The sequence below is a fragment of the Drosophila kikkawai genome, chromosome 2L (assembly GCF_030179895.1).
Source record: "Drosophila kikkawai strain 14028-0561.14 chromosome 2L, DkikHiC1v2, whole genome shotgun sequence".
Classification (NCBI taxonomy): Eukaryota; Metazoa; Arthropoda; class Insecta; order Diptera; family Drosophilidae; genus Drosophila; species Drosophila kikkawai.
This window is the reverse complement of record NC_091728.1, coordinates 12940550-12962272: the sequence shown is the minus strand read 5'-3', so window position 1 is coordinate 12962272 and position 21723 is coordinate 12940550. Positions and strand designations below refer to the sequence as shown.

The following is a 21723-nucleotide window of genomic DNA, read 5'->3' as shown; positions in this document are numbered from 1 at the left end:
TCATACGCGGCGTATGAGTAACATGCGGAATGGCATGAATAATTCCAATGCCGCACTCGCAAACGCAGTCGCAGCTGATGATAAAACACGAAAATGGGCAAACATAAATCTAGAACGAACACACAATACACACACAGAGGCAGAAGATATGCCATAAACAGCCCAGCTAGGAGCCTTAAATATTTTACTCTTTATTAAAGTGAAGCGGCAGGAAAATGGCATGAAAACCACCCACACTTTCACTGCCATTTCTGAGCCAGAGACAACATTTACATCAACAGCAGTTGAAGCATCAGCTTCCACTCAGCTCGTTTCGCTTCTCGTGGTCGTTTGGGCAAAGTCAACTTTCGTTTAGCTTGTAAATAGCTCGTTTTCGCAGACTTCGTAACTCGACGCCATGTTAATATATAACAATTAATCTTAACTAAAAGTATCTGACGCCCACCAAGGACTCCTTGGCATTGTGTTTGGGGTTTATGCGGTGGAAATTGAAGAAAACTAACTTACGCTTTCTTGAGCTCAGAATTCCCAACTTGAACTTGGTGCGGATTCTACTACTAAAAGAAGGATATATTCATGCCGAAAAATTTGTATTTTTAATACCCAATCTTGTCTTAGTTTATTTTTAATATATTTTTAAACGTTTAAATAACAGCAAGCCCCGCAATTTTTTTTTTTAATTTTACACACGCATAAACCTTTTATTTCAGGCGCCTTTTCTGCATGGCAATGAGCTTCACTCGGACCACAACTACAACTACAGGGACGCCATGTTGTTTAACCCCCCTCTCCCCCTCCAGACATACACACACACACACCCACCCAGACTGACACACAGACAGAGGAACACTTTTTGCACATTACAGTGTTAATGTGCCTCACTGCCGCAAGTAAAAACCCAAGTAATTTAAGCAAGTCTCGCACAAAAGGACACCCAACCAGCCACCCAACGCCCACCGAAAACGAGGGACAAGGATGGCAAGGACTCAGTCTGTGTGTGGGTGTGTGTGTGTGCGTGTTAATGATTTTTTGCACACAGCTTCACAACTTGACGCTTTGGGCTTGTCTGCGTTGTAGCTCCTTGCCTCTCCTTTCCCCGGGACCTTTCTCTTGTTTCCTCTCTCTCTCTCTTTGGAATCCTGGCCCTAATATTGCTTTACATATATGTATATATGACGTGTGTGGGTGTACGTTTTTGTAGGGTATACTATATATATAGAGGGGCATAACTTTATATGGGTTTCAGGGCTTGCCACGTGCATTCAACGCTTGGGGTTTTCGTTGAGAATCCTTCGCATTTTTATGGCCGCTTCCGGTCACTGAGATGATAAACGGAATTAAAAGAGGAAAGTAAAGGAAAGAGGAATTGTATATATTTTTAAAGGATATATATTTGAGAACTGAAGGATTTTTGATTTTTAAAAGGGAATTAAAATAAAGTCAGATCAGATAAGAAACCTTCTTTCCGAAGTGAAGCTCTAATTATACAGAATAAAACTTAAAAATCAAAAGTCTGTGATGAAAAAAGAGGTATACATTTGAAATACAATATAAATAATAATATTTGGTATTATAAAACAATTACCTTTGATATTTGGTTAATTATTATACGACTTTAAACTCGGTTTATTTTAAATCTTTTATTTTTGTGACTCTAACCTTAAGAACAATTATTTATTCAACTTGGTAGTCTAACTATTCACATATCTTAAATCTCATTGCTTTCCTCAGACTTTCTAAAAATAGCATAAGCCCACTTTTTGCTCCCGTTAGCCGCATAATTCCCCCAAAACTGTACCTTACGCACCCATTAAAATGTACAGTAAACAACCTAGTTAGCCAGCAAAGCCTGAAAATTTGGGTTTAAATATTTTTCTCCCGGCACTATCAACACATTTTCATCTCTGGCAAACGCAAAAATGGTAAAAGAAAACCCTGGCAAGTCACGATGTCAAGACCAACGAACGGAATGTGTCAAGTGCCAATCAAAAGCTCAGCGGGAGATGTGCATTAACCTTAACCCAACATCCTTGACGGTTATTTCTTCATTTGCAGGTTGGTCAAGAAAAACTGTTTATCATTTTTTGGTGTTTGCCTAATAGAGGCGTCACCTTCCTACCTTCCAAATTTCCAACCATTATTAATTACTCTATTTTCCCCCTCTGGCTGGACGAGGGAAAAGTGAAGGAAAAGCGGAGAGGGCAAGTGCCGCCCATTGACTTTGAGAGCTGACCGCTCTCGGGCTTATTACATTTTAATTGTTTTACAATTTTGTTTTTTTCTGTTGGGTGGCGCCTATTAGCATTATTATTTTTTTCTGTTTTTTTTTTTTTTTGGTGGAACCACGTGGTGCAATTCCCAACAAATGGTGGCGGCGGCAGCGTCTGATTTAAACCATAAATTATGCAGATAAGCATAAGTGTCGGTCGGTCTCTATGCATGTCTGCTGTTTATACTTGTCTGTCTCACAATTTTTTCGCTTTAATTGTTTTTCGTTGGTCACGGTGGTTGGGTGGCGAATATGAAGGGAGGAGGTGGGTTTAACCACCATTTTGTTAAGTGAACAGTTTTTGGGTGTATTTTTGGGCTTGAGAAATGCCAGGTAATTGTTGCAATGTAAGGTTAAAATGAGGTAAGCTTTGGGTTAATTGCAATATTGTAAAACACAAATTGTAATTTGTTTAAATATAATAAGGTTAAATATTAAGAGATTTATTTTAAAGATTTTAAGACTAATTTTTCTTAAAAATAAAACTCTTTAAAGACTTTTTAGAGTTTATAAAAATATTAAAATAATTTCCATTGTTCTAAAATAATATTCACCTTATCCAGACTAGACTTTCTATTGTAGATTTTCCTGTTAGATAGAATAATATAACAATCTCCAGGAGCAGGCAAAACTTCTCGCTGATTATGTAAGCAACTCAGCGCCAGGCAACGAAAACCAATTTAAAATTCACAGCACATTTTCCGCTGCTCAGTAACAATATTGTCAAAAAACACACACACACAGAGACAGAGAGAATGGGGAAATGCCCAAGAAATGAGAGCAGAAGGAAAAGCTGGGAATGCTGCTGCTTAAAATTCCGTGAGCATCGTTTCACAACTTTCCAACTTGCCAAAAAATCGAACGGAAAAGGAGAGAAAAATGCAGGAGCATAAATTCCCCAAGGGCGAGAAAAAGACAGCCACCATCCAGAGAGAGAGTAAGAGAGAAATAGATAAAGAAAGAGACCGAGAAAATGTGAGGAAAATAAATGAAAATGCTCCAGAGCTCGTTCACAAGAGTGCTTACGGCATCCGCAAGGAGCTGTTGAAGTGGCAAATTTGCGCAGAGCGTCGCAGGACACTGGCCCTTTTTTTTTCTTTCTCTTCCCGTTCCCCCAACACCAAAAACCTCCTTCTGCCGCCGCCATTTTCCCCCACAACCCAGCCCCCAAGACTTTCCTCGTTACTTACAACAACTACATGCCAGTGTCAACACATACTTGGCCATTCAAGTGGGCAACCCCAAGGAAGCTGGAAGCTCTGGCGACGCCATATTTGTTTTGATACCGTTACTTGGGGGTATTGCGATTTTTAGAAGGGGTTCGGAGAGGTAATAGAGGTGTTATTAAAGGACCTGTAGGATATATTAAATACTATTGATCAATAGCATGAAATGTATATAGTCAGGCTTTGTAAGTCCTAGAATGCAAGATACCTTTAAGATCCAGGCATTTGTATCTTTTGCTTTTTTAATCTATAACGCTCCTCGTTTATCCCCAAAAATCTAAGTGAAAGCATTTAGGACTCATCGTAATGGCAGGGTATCCCCAGTTTCCTTCTCCCAAAGACCAAATTTCTCTTTCCTTCAAGTCACCCTACGACTTGCCTTTCTTTGCCGAAAAACACATTTTATGACTCTGACATAAAAGCCAAAAGACACCAAATGACATTTGTGCTCTCGTTCCCTTATTTTGCTCTGTCTATTTTTCGCTTTGTGTAATTAACCCGTTTTTGTTTTTATTTTTATATTTCTCTTTTCCAGCTATCTTGTACTGTGAGACAATAAACTTTTGTGACAAAAGGCTTTTAATGGCTTGGCGACAAAGTTTCGCCATTTTTTCGCAATTTGCCGCCACAACAATTTGCGTTTAATTAACCAAAAGTTTTGCTCCAACCCCCCCGAAAAAAGCGTTTAGGAATGAACCTAATGAGGGTGGCTGTGGAAAGTTTTTGCCTGGCCATAAAATTAATTTTGATGAGCTTCCAGCCAAGTCGGTTTGTCATAGGGGTTAATGACAAACGAAATTTGTGGGAAGTAGGTTTCCACGAAAATAGCTAAGCCCAAAATCAAATTAAACCATAAAAGTTCTTAAAAAAAAAGTAAATACCCATAAAACTAACAACCCTCCAAACAGTTCAGAGATCAACTGTAATCGGAAAAGCGGCGTGTAAATGATGCCATCATAATATTTTGAGCAGCATCAGCGCAAGCCACATCGGTTACAAGGGGTTAATAAACCAAAAAAGGGGGAAAAAAGGGAGGGATTCTTCCCTAATCACATTCGACTTGGCGGCGGCATAAGGTGCACATTACTCATAATGCGAGCGTGTGAGATTCCGGGTGTATTTTTTATATACACCTCCGAAAGTGGAAAGCGCCAACTGGCGCACTAAACTCACTCACTCACCCCTGGGCTCATCCTTCTTTGAAAGTATCTGTGTCCGTGTAGACCCCCTGAATTGGGTTCACAAAAAGTGCACTGAGAAAACAGGTTTAAATATAAAATACAATTTTCATCGCAATTAAAATTATTTTCATATTTATATAAGCATATATAAAATTGTTTAATACGCTAAAAAAAAGTATAAAATATACAAAAATGCTATCAGAATTTTAATTTTTAAACCCAGTTCTCCTGATTTTTTGTCAGTGTTCTCCCTCTCACACACACTGACACTGCCACCAATCAGCCTAATCGCTTTGGTTGCGCCGCAGAGCTTAACTTTTGTTGATGTTGCTGCTGCTGCTGCTGCTCCTGTTCGTGCTGCTGCTGCCTCTCTGTTGATGTTGCTGCTGCTGTCGTGACTTGTTGTCGCCAAAGTTGAAATTGTCCTGATATACACACTCCTATATACCCAACACTCACTCACTCCCCCCGCTTTCCAAGCCCAGACAAATGATAAGCCAGCCCCAATGCCGCCCCTCATCATCATCATCATCATCATCTTGGGCCGCTTTTCCCCTTTGCAACACGTGTGTCGCCATATTTGCTTTTATTGCTCTGGTTCCGTTTGTTTATTATGTGATTTTCCATATGGCCAAAAATGCTGTTTCTATGTGCGTGCGACAACGACAACGACGACGCTTCGAGTTAATCGCACACACACAAATTTTTATGTTAATTTTCATAAATTTTATTGTCGCCCCAGAAAAGGTCTTTTTAATTAGTTTTCCTGTGTGGGATTTATATTTATTGTGGTGTGGGGGAGAGATGGTTGGAGCTGCTGCTGCGGTTTTTTAAGAGTTGTAAGTCATAAAGTCGAGAACAAGCAAATATACACCAAGGCGGCGGCAGTCAAGTGTCAAATTATCCAAAGGCGCTTGGGGAGTTGTAAACGTTTAGTCAGCGAGTGGGCTTAGCAATAAAAAAAAAAAAACATACAACAAAATAAAAGAAAGGAGGAAAAACAACTAAAAAGGGGCATTTCCTCGGAGGAATGCCGCGCGAGAAAGCCAAGGGAGCTAAGTTATTACATTTAGCGGGCACTAAAATGTCGAACAATCGCTATAAGGTGGCCTTTAACAAATGGGAAATGCTGTAAAAACACACCGAGAGCTGTGTAGATCAAAATCGTAAAGATTACAGGAAATTTGATATGAATTTCATATGTTTTTTGGTAAGAGTTTGCTAATTGGAGTAGGTTTAGGAATTTATTATACGAAAATTTAAGAGATTTGGGGTTCGAAGAGAATATGTAGATATTGTATTTAAATAACACGAAATATTTATTTATATTTATTATTATATTATTATTTAATAATCGTAAAGATTCAAGGAATTTTGAAATTAAGTTCACATGTTTTTGGAAAGTGAATTTAGGAATTTATAAAACAGTAAAAGAGTTTTAGACTTAAACAAAAAATATTTCGGTATTACAAATTACCAAAGAGAAATTTATTAAATATTGAAAAATATTTATAAACAATTTCAAATTAAAGTCTAACTCCTAGAAATAAATTAATAAGCAAAATCCAGGCAGACTGTCAAAGGGAAAATTGTCTACTTCAGCTAAATGTGTGATCAATCATCTCTGGATTTCTAAATTTCTGGGTGGCAAATCTAGGGGCACACACACAGAACGGGCCCAGCAGACCCGACCCAGATCGATCACCCTGTGATTGACATTGCCACAAACAAACAAGCTAACAAGGATTCACAATATTTGAATAAGGTCGCAATTGTAAACATTTCCGCTTTTGTTTCGTCTCGAAAAGTGTCACAATTGAAGCACCGCAGCTGTTAGTTGATCGAATTTTCGGTACTACTATTATTTATTATTATTATTATCCCAATGATAGATGGTTCGAGCTATTTGAGTGAGTGCGCGGCGGCGGCGGCGGTTAATTTATCGAAAGGCAGCAGGAGCCTTGCCGGCGACTAATGTTATTACCAAAGAGAGTTCAGCTTAATCATTTCATCTAATTGCCCTGCGGCCCCGAAGACTTGACCGATGAAATAAAAAAGCGCTTAAAAAAAAAAGAAGTCTGAAGTGGGCCCTGGGGAAACGGGACAAGCCAATTATGCTGATGGTAAACAAATTGCGCACGTACCACGTTCCAGGGCATCAAAATTAGTACAAAAAAAAAAAAAGAGCACACAAAAACCAACAGAAGAAAGCAGCAGACATTACAGGAGGACACGCCAAGCCTGTAACTGTAACCGAACTGAGCTGAAAGATCTAATTACGCTAATGACACGAGTCCTGCGTCCTGTGCCCTGCGTTCTGCGTCCTCGTTGATGCAATTAAACGTTTCAATTGAGCTGCGTGCAATGACGACATAAGGTCAAAGTCAGCCCAGCTCCAACGAGAGTCAGCTGGCCAAATGAATCGAACGCAATACGAATTCATTATCCTTCGAAAACGAAGCTAAATGCAACGAAAACCATTTCAACTCGGGCTTCTGTTGGCACGCAAGCTCTCAAAAAAAGAATGGTATTTATTTATAAAAGAACACTGAGGGAAAGATGGTGATAAACACCAATGCCTTTAGTGCAAAAACTCTACCAGCATATTGTTAAATTAATTGTTTATTTATAAAGATTTTCCCTTTCAAGAACTTTGCCAAATAAAGCCTTAATTTTCACAGTGTCAAGGAACCCTGCGTATAGCCGTTTTCTGCCTTCACATTTTAAGCGGATTTAGCGCCTGTTGACGCCTCTCAAATTTCTTGAGACCGCACACAACGCTTCATTAGCAACACCTACCAAAAACACCGAAAAGAGGGCACTATACATATATCCTTTTTTGGCCATTGCATCATCAAAGGGTATAGAGGGAGGAACAAGCCGAAGAAGACGAAACCCTAGACGTGCAACACACACACACCAAAAACATTTCGAGGGCGTTGCAAAAGACCTCACATGAGGCCAGGAGATTAAGGCTTCATTGGCTTCATTTGAATGAAGGCGAACGTGTGAGTAAGGATAAATGATGCCAAGGGTAACACAGGATATGTACTTAAGGTTTTTGCTTCGAAATATATGACAGAAAGTTATTTAAATATAAAGAAATTAAATATTTAAAGTCTTAAATAAATGACTAATAAATATATAACATCAAAATCCTCAACAATAAATATTAAATGACTCAAAAAGAGGATACACCCCTTCCATATCAATCCCGAATCTGTCACAAAGCCAAGAATGGCAACCGTCTTGGGCACAACCCAAAAAAAAAAAAGAAAGAACAGCATCCAGAAAACCACACACAAGCGGCCTAATTATGATTGATGTGGCACCGATAGCACCCTGGGCGAATCTATGGAGTGCTCATTAAAACCGCATCACAAGTCTAACGAACAATGAAGGGATACATTTTTGAAAGGATACTGTCTCGCTCAAAATGCAAATCAAATATGAAATTTTTTAATATTCTGTTGGCACAACACAACAAATTTCAATATAATGCCCAAGGCGAGAGAGAGAGTGAGGGACGCACAGGCAGAGCGTGGAAAATGATCTATTGCCGAGACACCGAGAACAAGGACCCTGAGCCTGATCTTTTTCTGGGCAGATGCAGCAGCATCTTCGAGAGTTTCTTCCCCTTTCCCTTACAATTTGAATTCAATTTAGAGCAAACGGTTCAGCTTGACTTGACTTGTGCCTTGTTTGTCACAGAGAAAAAGGACATTTGGCTTGTTTGTTTCTTTACGTCTCCCTCCTTGCCTTCGGTTAAATTTATGACAAAAGGACATGTGCAACCTTCTGCAGGCTGCCCCGTTTTCTATTTTTTTATGATCCTCAAAAACCACCATTTTGTTAAGATACAAAACTCCCCAACACGGGCTGCCATTAATCAACCGCTGCTGCACGTGTTCCAGGCGCTAAGAAGTCAATCTATATAATCTATATAAATGCCAGGACTACCGCCCATTTTCCTGGCTTAGAGAAGGACCTGCAATTAGACGCCGCCCTCAATTATGTTGTGCAATGAATGAAAGTGAGATTGCGGCAAGTCCAAAGAGGTATCTCTGGCTGTGTGCAGGACTTCCTACTTTCACACTTTTTCGGCAGGATTAGGCTGTGTGCACCTGTGTACAAAAAAAAATATAAATACCTACATGAGGCCGAAAAGGATAATTGCACCCCTCACTGAGGTGGGTGTTGCGCCTTTAGCGGCTTAGCTAGCCTTCGGCAAACAACTTAAATGCTGCTCGGCGGTCGAGTTCAAATGGCAAAAAGGATATGGGACCTGTTGTAATTGACACCTTAGAGTCTGAGGTCGTCCTGGAGGAGGCAACCACACTGGTGGACGATCTGTCAAAGGTCGGCCTGTCTTTGATGATGCCCCCAGGAAGTGGCAGAAATTCGCAGAAATTGCCACTACAAATGTGCCGCTTGGAGGGGCACATCTAGCAAGGATTAGCATAGGGAAATTATGAATAAGAAGGGATCCTTTTTATACCCTTTAAAACTTACAAAATATTTTTACAATTTAAAATAAACCAAACCTTGTATACACACAACCTTGTACTCAATTTCAACATCTTTCTGCTCTTTAATACCTTATAAAATGTATGAAATTTCATCATTATTTCGCGATTTTCTCTCCCTGAGGGATTGGGCAATAATTGCCAGCTTCAAGTGATCCCCTTTCGCCTGCTTCAATTATATGGACTCTTTCTTGTCTGGTTAATCTCCGACATCTTGGAGCTGGAGCTCCATCCTCCAATCTCCAAAGTTTGCGGATATTTCGCAGCTGCTTGCTGGGATTTGCAATGTGAAATCGGCAGCTGTAATTGGGCCATAAAAAGCGAAGAACTCTGTGGCAAGAGCCGCTTCCAGCTGGCTATGTAAATTTAGTGTTAAGGTGCACAAAAGGGGCGTGGCACAGGGCGGTTAGTGAAGATTAAGCTCCAATTGCAGTGAGGAAAATGAACAAAAAATAAAAAAGGCCAACAAAAAAAACCGAAAACCAGGCGTTGCCCGACAATGACATAAATTTTTTTTGAGTACTAACCCAAAAAAATAAAGGGGGAAAACAAATAAATAAAACAAAAGGACCAGAGGGGAGGACAAAGGGTGCTTCAAGTTATTTAACAAAATTACGCATCGTTTAAGTTGTGATTTATGTGGCATAGACAGGCCGAAAACCCTTCAGAAACACCACAGACACAGGGCCAGACCAGAGATTGAGGCTCGGATTCGGATTGTTAATGAGTCAAATTACACACATATATATACGGTATATAGTGCACACTGTGGTTGGGTTAAGGATAAGGGGGAAGGAGGAAAGGGAGGCTGCTGAGTGGCCGCCGAAAGGTGTGACAATTGTTACTGCGCACACAGATGCACTGGGAGAAAATTAAGCACAACAAAACAAATTGATTTTGAATAGAAGAAACCAGTAAATTTAAAATTTATCATAAAACAAAATGTACAAAATAATTTTTGGCTTTATATGGTATTTATGTAATCTTTGAAAATCAAGTATTTCCTGGAAAAAAATGTTTAAAACTTATTAAAAATTTTCTTATATATAGAATATATATTCCGTTTAAGTCTTTATTTATAAAATTAATTAGAGTTCTCAAGTCTTTCCTCTATTTTCAAGTGTAAACATTCAACAAACACACAAAATCCCATGCAAAGAGCGAGAACTAGCAAAGATTTATGGCAAATGCAAAAAGGAATTCCCAGAAAATTTGCAACAATTCCTTGCGGTCCAAACTCCCTTATTTTCCACACCAACTCTCTGTGGTTTTTGTTTCCTTTTTTCGTATATTTTTTCAGTAAACAAATTACACGAAAAAGAGAGCCCAACTTTTAGCGGAATTGCTACCGGGCCACGAGGAAAAGTAAGGGGGAAAATATTTGAGCCCGGTAGCCAGTGCGGGCATTTATCAAAGCGTCGGCTCCGGGTTTTTGAAGATGCACCCAAAACAAGGAGAGAAAAACACCAAGCCAAGTCCCCAGGGCAAAGCCCAGAAAGCAAAACCCAACCCAATGAGTTTCATTAATAAATTCCAGAACAAAACAACCAGAAAAATACATACAACAAGCACACAAAACCGGTTGCCGCCGCCCAGAAATCATACATATATTTTTTTTTGTGGGCGTACAACTGAAAATAATGGAAAATATTTGGTAAATATTTGCAGGCTGGCCAGGACAACAAAAGATCCTGGCCACAGGACATGAGGGAAATGCGTGAAAGATGCAAGATGATTGGCAAATGTCCTGGCCAGACAAAGCGGCACCGAAAAGCGGGAAATGCCTAATGTGATTTGAGAATCTTAAAGAATTTACTTTATAATTAAATTTTAAGACTTTAAAATGCTTAAAAGATTAGTTTTATATTTTACAAAATATTTTAAATTCATGTAAGCTGAAGGTATAGAATTTCTTCCATGCAAGGCACACATGTTGCTTTAATTCCGCCTTATAAATAGAAACTCTTTAGTGCTTGGCTTGCTTCCGCTTTTAATGCTTATCGGGCAGATTGGAAATTGAAGCAAGTGCCAAGCGGAAACTCACCGCTGCTTCCTCGTCTTTCACCCCCCAAAAAACTGAAAATGAGTATAAAAACGAAATAAAAATAAAAACATATAATATGAACACGTGCCCCCCACTTGAAACCCTCTTGATAGAGAACCCTTTAAAGCCGAAGCCCCGCCAAGTGAACTTAAGAAGCGGAAATGCTGCAGACAAAGGGAAACGAAGGGAAACTCAAGTGAGCAAAGTGAAAAATGAAACAATTCCAGCGAGAAAATGGAAATTCAATACAGCTCAAAACATTAGCTATCTCTTATTAGTCATCATTAATCTTGGCATTACAAAAAAGGGTAATTATTTTTAATATTTTGGGTATATTAGTGTGATAATTATTTTATAAAAAAAATAAAAAGATATAATCTTGGTTAATTTCAATGTTAGCCTCTTCAATTTATTAACTTAGAAGTAATATTTAGAAGTTAAGTATTTCTAAGCTGAATTTCAAGCTAAAAAAAATTATTTTTATAAAGAAAATCCTTAAATAATATAGAGAAAAATCCCTGAAAATTCAAGTACATGCTTTTCCTAACTAAATCATAGCATAAATCTGTCCTTTTTCTCTCTCTTCTCGCTGACCAGAGATAATTCCTCAAGTCTCCTTGCGGCCAAAATCAAAGTGAAAGTGTTCGATTACCCAAAGAGATCGTTAAAGATCGCAACAGGACAGCAACAAAGAAAGGAAGAAATATGTACAAAACCCCCATATATACTATAATTTTGCCGACAAAGCCAAGGGCCAAGTATTTCTCTCAAGTACTTGATGTTCAGCATAACAAGGAGAAAGTCAAACGAGGGCAGTTAGCCGCACTAATTAACAAGCAAAATTGTTTATTTTTACAAGTGCCAAGTGGCCTTTCGGCTTTCCCTTTGTTTTCCCAACTTGTGTGTTTCCTCCGCTGGCTTTTTGACATTTTGGTGACATACGCGACTGCCACCTAAAAAAACACACACTCACACACACATATGGGGAGGAACACACAAGACGCATTTCCCCGGGTGAAAGTGTCACAGTGACATGCCCACTTTGTACAAAAGAAAATGTCTCAAATTACTGAAATCACACATCAGGACACAGGATAAGCGGGATTAGTTAGTTGGGACCTCGTTGGATTCTTTCCTTTAAATTGGCGTAATGAATTTGACGAACTGTCTGTCAGTTGGTGCGTTTTCCCAACGAATTTTCCTTGGCTTTTTATTAGCAACTCAACTTTGGCGTTCCAGGTTAATTGGCACTGACAAAGGTCTTGACTTGGGCCTGGGAAATCCAACGATTTGTTGACATCTGTAAATATTCCGGGGAGGTGAGCCCTGTCACAATATGGTAATTTCAAAAATATGCGTAATTATGGCAATACGATTGTATTGATGGGGCGTTGCAATATATAGAGGAGATATCCCGGATCCCTGTTATTTGTTTTTTAATGGTTCCGCTGCAGGGAGTTTAAGTTATTCGGTGGTTGGTCGCCATAAGTGAAGGTTTGCTTAGAAAGAGGTAAAAATAGAGTGAAGGTAGAGCGTAAAAGGGTGGAGGGTTGGTTAGGTTTTGAGTTGTTTATAATGGGTTCACAAATATATTAAAATAAATAAAAATTATTGTAATTTATTTGCTTCTTTTGATAAATTTTCATTTTAAATTTATTAATAAAATTTATAAATATTCCAATTTAAGGAAAAGGTACTTTTATGAAAGGCCAAGTTCTTATTATTTATTAATAAAAACAAGGCTATTTACTATTATTAAATAATGTACTTTCAATAATTTCAACATAAGAAATTTATTTTTAATAATTTTACCTTTTTTTAATTATAAATGGATTACAAATTCAGAATTTATTTATTTATGAAAATGTAATTGCATAAATTTTGAGTTAGTACTAGATTCTCAAATGTATTTTTTAATAAATTCTGTTTTTCTTTATATAAAATGTGTTTTCTAATAAATGAATTAAGAACCTTTAAAATAATAAATACAAAATTTAATTGATTTCAAATAAAAATTAACTCTCAAACTGCATAAAACTGTTATAAATATTGCCCGCATGAGATTGCTGCGGGGTAACCTTGACTCAAGGTCCATGTCCTTGCAAATAAATAAATGGGGAAAATGGTAAGAAAAAAAAGAAGATAGAAGGATGCAACTGCACAAAAAATCAGCCAAATCAAGCCTCCAACAACAAACACAGAGTCGAAAATAAACTCACTCAAAAACATCAACCGAGTAGGAACGTGTTGGAAAACAAGTGAAACACACTCAGAAAAATAGGCAAGACGAGGAGGCAACTTGGCAAGGGCAGAGAGACAGAGAGGAGATAACAGGAAATGGAATGCGACGACACGGCGAAAAGTTGTCTGTAAAGGAAAAAAATACACAGAGCGTAAAAGAAATGAAGAAAAACCGCAAGCGAAACGTTGGCACTTCATAAATGCGCCAGAGCGGGCGAGCAGATACAGATACAGATACAGGGCGCGAGCAGGCCGGCAGATGATGTGCGACAGAGAGGGTGAGTGCGAGAGAGCCGGCGAAGCGCCGACATTTTTAATTGTAAATGAGTTATGACGCGCTGACAAGCTCTGTCTCTCTCTGTCCCCCGCTGCTTTTCCAATTGGAAATCGAGAGAGCGCTCACTCCGATGACTTTCCACTCGACCCAGTATACAGCTGTCCTGCTTGCACTTGCCTAGGCCTGGCGGATGCAGATACAGATACACGGGCCGCTAGAGTGTTGTCCCGCTTGCTCTGCCGCAGGGTAGGCATGAGGGAAAACTGGTTTCCCGAGTTTTGCCTGCCTTCTGCCGTCGGACGTCTTTTTTGGCTTCTCAGCGGCAACACGTTCCTGACACAATTCAGTTAGCCGTCGCCTGCCAACCGTTGTGCACACACACGCTCTCTCCCTCCGCGCTCAGTTTAGTTCGCGTGCGCCACACACAGATACAAAGTTACAAAGATACACACATCTGTGAGATACTCAGCCTCCCAAAAAGATATTAGATACAAAGATAGAGATACACAAGTGTTTAAATAGTGAAAATGCAGCTATTTTCCTGAGTGCCAAGTGTGTTGACAATACCAAAGAAAAAATCGAAATAAATTGAAGGAAAATATCCTAAGCAATAAGGAACTCGAGAAAACCGCTGCCAAAATGTTGGTCGGTTCGCATCCGTATCTGTGCAATGGAGCCCCCGCTGCCCCTGTGGCCGCTGCCACGACACAAACCACAACAACGACGGCGGGCAGCAAAAGTGCCGCCGGCTCAGCAACGGATTTCTCCATAGCCGCCATAATGGCCCGCGAAGATGCCTCCAGTCGGGAGTCCTCCATTCGCAGTGCAAGTAAGTTGAAGATACATTTGTTGAAATTAATAATAATATAGGAAAACAGTTGGAAAATGAAGCTAAGATTTGTGTAATATAGTAAAAGACAATTGAATTTTATCTTAGATATATGAATTTTAATAAATTACATTTGTAGTTATGGAAAGAACATCATTTAACTTTAAAACTGGTTTAAAATCTGTTTTTAACATCCTAAAATTCAGAAATTATTTATAATCTTGCTAAAATTAAGTTTGTTTGATGTTAAAGATGTCTTCAGTTAAGTTTTCTAATTAGTTTTGTTGTTTTTAGCTCAATATGCAGTCCCAAGTAGTATCTTTGGAAAATATTTATCATCGTTAGCTTACTAAACTTGTGTTTTTTAATTTACTTCCCTTTTAAATCTCAAAAAATGAGTATAAGAAAGGCAAGTCCACTCTTCGAAGTGTGCATTTAATGTCCTAAAATCCATAAGTGTTTTTGATAGTAATTTGAATTTTTTTTTTAATTACGAATACCAAGTAAACAATATTTTTTTTAATTCTTTAAACCAATAAAATGCATTACGTGCCTTTGTTACTTTATTTCATATTTATTTTCCACTTCAAAATACATGTGCAAGCTAATAATATTCATAAATAAATAATTAAAACCTTTTTCGTGAGATTCCAATCACTTAAATATAGAAATCCCACACTCTTAATGCGCTTTTAAGCTCATTGAATGACAATTGCTAATTGATTGCACAACAAATCTATTAAATACATAAATATTGCCGCTTTGGGTGCGCAGAAATCGATTTAATTGCCATTGACAATTAGCAGGCCAGGCGGCGGTCATATATAACTAGTTTGTTCAAGTAAATAGAGAAAAAAAAGCGTCGACACTTGCAACAATTTGCCAGCCGACGGCATCCGCAATTAAGCCAAGCCAAAGATCGCTGCCGATAAATATATACACAAAGATACAAGCTGTATCTGAAAGATAGCTAGACACACTTGCGCTCATTTATGGCCGATAATATGCAAATTGTGCACAGCATCTAATCGCGTGGAATTCACATTTCCGTCGGGGGGACTACTCCAAACAAAAGCGGCTAATTATGTTAATTAATTTTCAACAATGTGAAGCTTCATTTTATTAATTTTACGAGGCGCAGAAAATTAGCGACGGCCGCAATCAAAACAAAGTCAGGGAAAGAAGCAATAACTAAAATCTTTAGCCATACTTAATGATCTTTTAATCAAAAAATATGCAGCTTATTAAGTTTATTTATTTATATGCCTTTCGGTTGTGTGTATTTAAATATATATAAATTTTTTTTGTTTACTTTCGTGATTCTTTGGTCGTTTTCCGTTTGCTTAGTTTGCATTTTAACACCTACCAACGTCTGGGCTCAGTGCGAAATCGGGCTTATTGGTTCAGCTAATCAGTTGGTCTTTGAGTTGAGTTGAAAGCGAGAAGAGGGCTTGAAATTTCGCCTAGGGCTGACCCACAAAAAAAATTATTCATCAAGCACACACCTTGAAAGGCAGTACATTATCTCTCTGTCCAGCGTTTATGCAATGCGACGGCTACCTCCCGCGAAACCCGCTAAAAAGAGCAATCGCAGCTAGAGTTTCGGGTTGTTTAATTGCCAATTTGTGTTCAGTTTGCCAATTAAGCGCGAGCGGCCGTCTCATTGTCTCATTGTAACGCGAAGCGAAGCGGAAACTCCAAGAATATGAGACGACTCCACGCTGTCTGCCGCGAAGGGAGCTCTACCACAGCCACAGTTCAATGTTGTCACCAGCGGCAGTAAAACGGCCTTAGTTTTTGGCCAAATAAAAGTGGAAAAGTGGCTAAGAAAAAATTTAAGAAAATGTTGTACAGCAAACAATGGAGAAATTGTGAAATACAAGAGCAAAGTGTAGTTTTAAAGGGTTTAGGATATTGTTTAAAAAAGAAAAAGTATTTTATACGCAAACTCAAGTTGAAATTCTTTATAGATTTCATATTATATAGTTTAAAGTTAATCCGAAATATTTCTCCTGTACATTCTTTTTTTCAATACTTGAAATGCTCCTTTAAGTTTTAAATACAACTTAATTAGATTAAACTCAGTTTTTATTCTTTTTTAAAGCTCTCTTTAATATACTTTTCAAGTTTTTTAAGCTAGCTACTTTTCCTCTTTATACTAAACCCCTTAATTCCCGATTTAATTTTCAATTTTCGCTTTGCTTTCTTTGTCATTTAAGGTCCCATTTCGGTGGAGGATGAGGTTGATGTGGATGTGGTTGATTGCAGCGATGCCGAAGAGCCGCCAGCAAAGGCTCGCCGTTTGAACCATCATCAGCATCACCATCACAGTCACAGTCACAATCACCACAATAACAACAACAATCACAGCAACAACAACAATAATGTGACACACAAGAGTCGGAACAGCGCCGGCGCCGTGACTCTGACAACAGCAGCAATTCCCTCTGAATCCCAACTAAACACCAGCTCCACCAGCAGCCAAGGACGCTGCTCCACACCACCCCAATCCCCCGGTACAGAGGACAGTGAGGAGCGTCTAACACCGGAACCAGTGCAAAAGGCACCCAAAATCGTTGGCTCCTGCAATTGCGATGAACTGAAGCCAGTGCAATGCCATCTGGAGACCAAAGAGCTGTGGGATCGCTTTCACGAGCTGGGCACCGAGATGATCATCACCAAAACGGGCAGGTAAGCATCCAAAGAGAATCGAAATTATCTAAGCAACGAAGCAGCCACCCATCCATCCGTCCATCAGTCTCCAGTCAGTCAGTGCAGTGCAAACAGGCATTAGTTTAAACGAATGGAGCGACGTGGGAGAGTTTTGGTGGGGGTGAAATATCAATTTAACGTATTTTTAATTATATAAATTATATAAACTCTCATTGAACTCAAATTTATACTAGGAAAATCTATGAAAATCTATATTTTTAAGATATTTCCTTTGCTGATCACTCTTTCTAAAGATTTCCCACAATATCATTTGCTCATCACTTTTCTTGCAAATTCTTTTATTTTAAAAATGTCAACTGTCTGGGCCATTATAGATTTCCTTCTTACAAATGACATTCTTTGGCAACACCATAAATTGGCAAACACCAAATGGTTTGCAATGTCAACAATAATTTCATGCCATCTCAGGGACCGCTTGTGGGGTCTCTTCGATTTTTTTCTATACCTGCAAATGCTGCTGCCGAATTTTCTGCACCAAAAATATCGTAGAAATGTTGAGGAAAATCAGAGTTATGGGCGTTGCTGTTGTCAGCGGGTAGAATGGGAACAAGTTCAATCCCAATCACCACGGGTTGTCCACACCTTGTGCTCCCACATAGATATACATATACCCAAGCAACTCTGACCACACACACGCATAGAGGTACAACGCACACCTTAATGATATTGTAAAAATCACACCTCAGAGTCGTAGACAGTTGGGCAGCCATCAGGGCGGTCCCAGTAACGAAATTCCTCGCCCTTTTTAGCCCGAGGTTATGTCACCGGCTTTGGAGGGACATTAAACCACAGGATACACAGGCGAGATAGTTTCATTTTACTTTTTTTCAAAGCGACTTAGAGGTAGGAAGAGTTTGGCTTTTGTGTTTATTGTGTGCACTTGTCAAAGCAAAAGGGAAATGGGGGAGAAAATATTTAGGAAATAATGTGAAAGAGGAAAAACCTGCCCTTAGCTGGGGTTATAAATTTCAGATTTAACTAGCTGTGTGTGGCGGAAAACCCTAAGGTGAATGAATGGGTAAAGGGAGTATCTAATCGATTGTTTTGTGTTTTTTTTAAATCTTTTTTAAATCCTTTAACAATATTTTGATTAAAATGGTTAGAAATTAAGCCTTTATAGACATTTATAAACAATTTAAATAGTAAATACAAGTATAGAATTTTAGCTCTTTGGATTATAAATTCCAGACTTAACTAGCTGTGTGTGGCAAATACCCCAACCTGAATATCAAAAAGAAGAAAAATCTAATAAAATCTTTTTCTACCTTCCTTTTCAGACGCATGTTCCCCACTGTGCGCGTGAGTTTCTCGGGTCCGCTACGTCAAATTCAGCCCGCCGATCGGTATGCCGTCCTCCTGGACATTATACCCATGGACTCGAAGCGGTATCGGTATGCCTACCATCGGTCCGCTTGGCTGGTGGCCGGCAAGGCCGATCCCGCCCCACCAGCCCGCCTCTACGCCCATCCCGACAGTCCCTTCAGCTGCGAGGCGCTGCGCAAACAAGTTATCTCCTTCGAGAAGGTGAAGCTGACTAATAACGAAATGGATAAGAATGGACAGGTGAGTTGCGAGAACGCCAAGATACACGTTTATCTGAGATACACCCAGACATACTGAGAGATGCTGAGGTAGCGATTAGCGGCGAGTGCTAAATGATTGATAATTTTGCAATGTGAATACATAAATATCAAGATACTAAGAGTTGGAAAGACTGCTGAAGGTTTAATTTTAGTGGGAAAATACTCAGTTGTAGCTTACATAATGTTAAGTAAATCTGAAAGTCAATTAAAAGTATCTTTAATACCCAAATCAATCATTTTTCTAACTCAAATTTAAGTGCAAAATGTCCAAACTCCCACAGAAATACTACAATAAAACCCTCTTTCTTTTCTCTAATCTTTTTCCAGATTGTTTTGAACTCTATGCATCGCTATCAGCCCCGCATTCACTTGGTTCGTTTGAGCCATGGCCAGAGCATTCCTTCGAATCCCAAGGAGCTTCAGGATTTGGATCATAAAACCTACGTCTTTCCGGAGACTGTGTTTACCGCAGTCACGGCCTATCAGAATCAGCTGATCACCAAGCTAAAGATCGACTCGAATCCGTTTGCCAAGGGTTTCCGTGACTCCTCGCGGCTAACGGACTTCGATAGGGATCCCATGGAGGCTCTGTTGCTGGAGCAGCAACTCCGTTCCCCCCTGCGTTTATTCCCCGATCCGCTGATGCAGCAGTTTGCCGCCCAGCAGGGTGATCCCGCTTCGATGGCGCTGTTCGAGAAGGCCCGCCAGCATTTGCAAATGTTCGGCGGCAACTCCCCCTACGCCCAGTTGATGATGCCGCAGATGTACCAGGCGGCAGCAGCAGCGGCAGGTCCTCCACCCCCACCCCCCGGACTGGGAGCCTTTCACATGTTCCAACAGCAGTGGCCTCAGCTGACGGCCGGGTTCCTGGCCAGCGCCAATCAGCAGGCGGCCGCCGCTCAAGCCGCTGCCCAAGCTCAAGCGCAGGCGCAAGCGGCCGCAGCTGCTGCAGCAATGGCTGCCAACAGGACGCCCCCACCCCCGCCCACCGCGTCAACGCCGTCGTCCACCTCGTCGGGATCACCGTCGCCGGATATGCGACCGCGTCAGTATCAAAGGTTCAGCCCGTATCAGCTGCCCGGGGGTCAGGGGCCGCCCTCCTCGGCTGCCGGTTCACCGCCGGCGGTGACGCCCTCGCGCAGCCCCGCCCACTAGGTGGTAGCCGCCCCTAAAAAGCCCTCAATTTCTTGCCAAGAGCAGTATTAAAAAAAACTATAAACACTGAGGTAAAAAGTTGTGCTTAAATCAGAAAATTAGTAAAAAAAAAAAAAAAAGTCGAAAAAAAATATTAAAAAAGTGAATGAAAAAAGGTTTTGTCTAAAAAGTAATATTAACATTTTGTTTTATTTTTAAAAGAAATAAAAAAGTTAATATATTTTTTGGCATCTAAATTTGTTTTTATTAAAATTTTTGTTGTACTTTTAAAATTTCTTGAACAAAAACTGTATCTCAAAAGTATCAAGAAAAAATATTCAATATAAATTTAAAGCCCATACAAATATTCCCTTAAACTACCAAGATTTTCCACCACTTTTTGCCTCAGTGTATGCAGTAAACTAAAAGAAAGATTAAAAAAAAACTTCGTTTAAATGTTGTAAATTATTTGTTGTTTATAAAGAAAGCTAAAAACAAGAAAACACTTTTCTCTATTTGTTGTAAAAATTTTGAATTATTTTTAAGCTGTACAGTTGTCTTCTCACATTTCCCCTTAGAGAATTTTTTACATAATTTAGTTTAATTTATTGTACAAATGTTTCATAATATTGTTCGAAAACTCATCTCAGTGTAAAGTTAGAACAAAATTCACTCAAAAGTTTAAAGAAAATAAGCAAGAAAAAAATTATATATATAAAAATACAAAAAAACTCAGCACGATTTGTAAACTATATATAGCTATATAGTGTAAACATTAACCGTTAGTTATGCTATTACATCTAATGATATATTTATAGTATTAACAATAAATTCATAGACGCTTCAGTTAGTTCTATTTATGCGGCGAAAGCGAGAAGATTTATTTAGCATAAATTAAAGAAGAGTAAACCATAATCTGTATTCAATGTGAAAAGCTAAAAACAAGTGAAAAACACGGAAAAAATACTTCAAGAAAAATTATTAAACAAAAAAATTACAAAAAACAACACACAAACAAAAACAAAATAAAAAAAATAAATCAAAAATGAATAAAAATATGTGAACCAAAAAATCTACAAGATCTTTTTAATTTCAATTTTTTCCTATAGATATTTTCAGCTACAAAAAATAGGGATTATTTTAATAATATTTAATATTATTACACTTTAATGCAGGGTCTTTTTATAGCTGACATATATTTTGAACAATTTCCCCTTCATCTCCAGTTTCCTTTTGACTCAAATTACCCGATACTTTTGTTCAATAAAAAACACGAAATGAAATACTCCCCATAAATTACGCATTATAAGGCCTCTTCACAGCTATGCAAAGTAGCCAGAAATCCTGTTTCAATTTCTCAGCCAACAATCCTTGACGCAGCAAACACATATCCTGTTCCACATAGGCGTAATTCCTTGGGTGCAAGTGTCGCCTTGCCGGCAGAACAAATTGAAAATGTCTGAGAGAAGCAGCTAGGGGAGAATCAGATACAGATACAGATACACAACTACAGCTTCAGATACATCTACAGCCTCAGCTTCAGTGTTTAACGAATGCATTTTCATGGTCACTCAAAGTGAAATTCATTTTCTCTCACTCTCTGTGTTGCCCAGAAAATTCGATTGACACGCCAGCAGCAGCAGAAGCAGCGGAGTTTTGGGAGTTTTAAGTGGAGTCTTG

General features: G+C 39.0%; 2 protein-coding genes and 1 long non-coding RNA gene across 3 annotated transcripts in view; 2 read left to right on the top strand and 1 right to left on the bottom strand.

Annotated features, from left to right (window-relative positions):
* Hel25E (ATP-dependent RNA helicase 25E) overlaps positions 1-21723 on the bottom strand; it is a 219398-nt gene that overhangs the window by 112179 nt on the left and 85496 nt on the right. The gene's annotated exons all lie outside the window — the stretch shown is intronic.
* LOC138929633 (uncharacterized) lies at positions 6259-6886 on the top strand. Its single transcript, XR_011445864.1, has 2 exons — positions 6259-6508; positions 6569-6886. It is a non-coding gene; the product is annotated as an uncharacterized lncRNA (long non-coding RNA).
* mid (midline) lies at positions 14132-21084 on the top strand. Its single transcript, XM_017176514.3, has 4 exons — positions 14132-14593; positions 16813-17284; positions 18604-18889; positions 19237-21084. The coding sequence occupies exons 1-4, from the start codon at positions 14404-14406 to the stop codon at positions 20062-20064; spliced, it is 1776 nt and encodes a 591-aa protein (XP_017032003.1). The 5' UTR covers positions 14132-14403; the 3' UTR covers positions 20065-21084.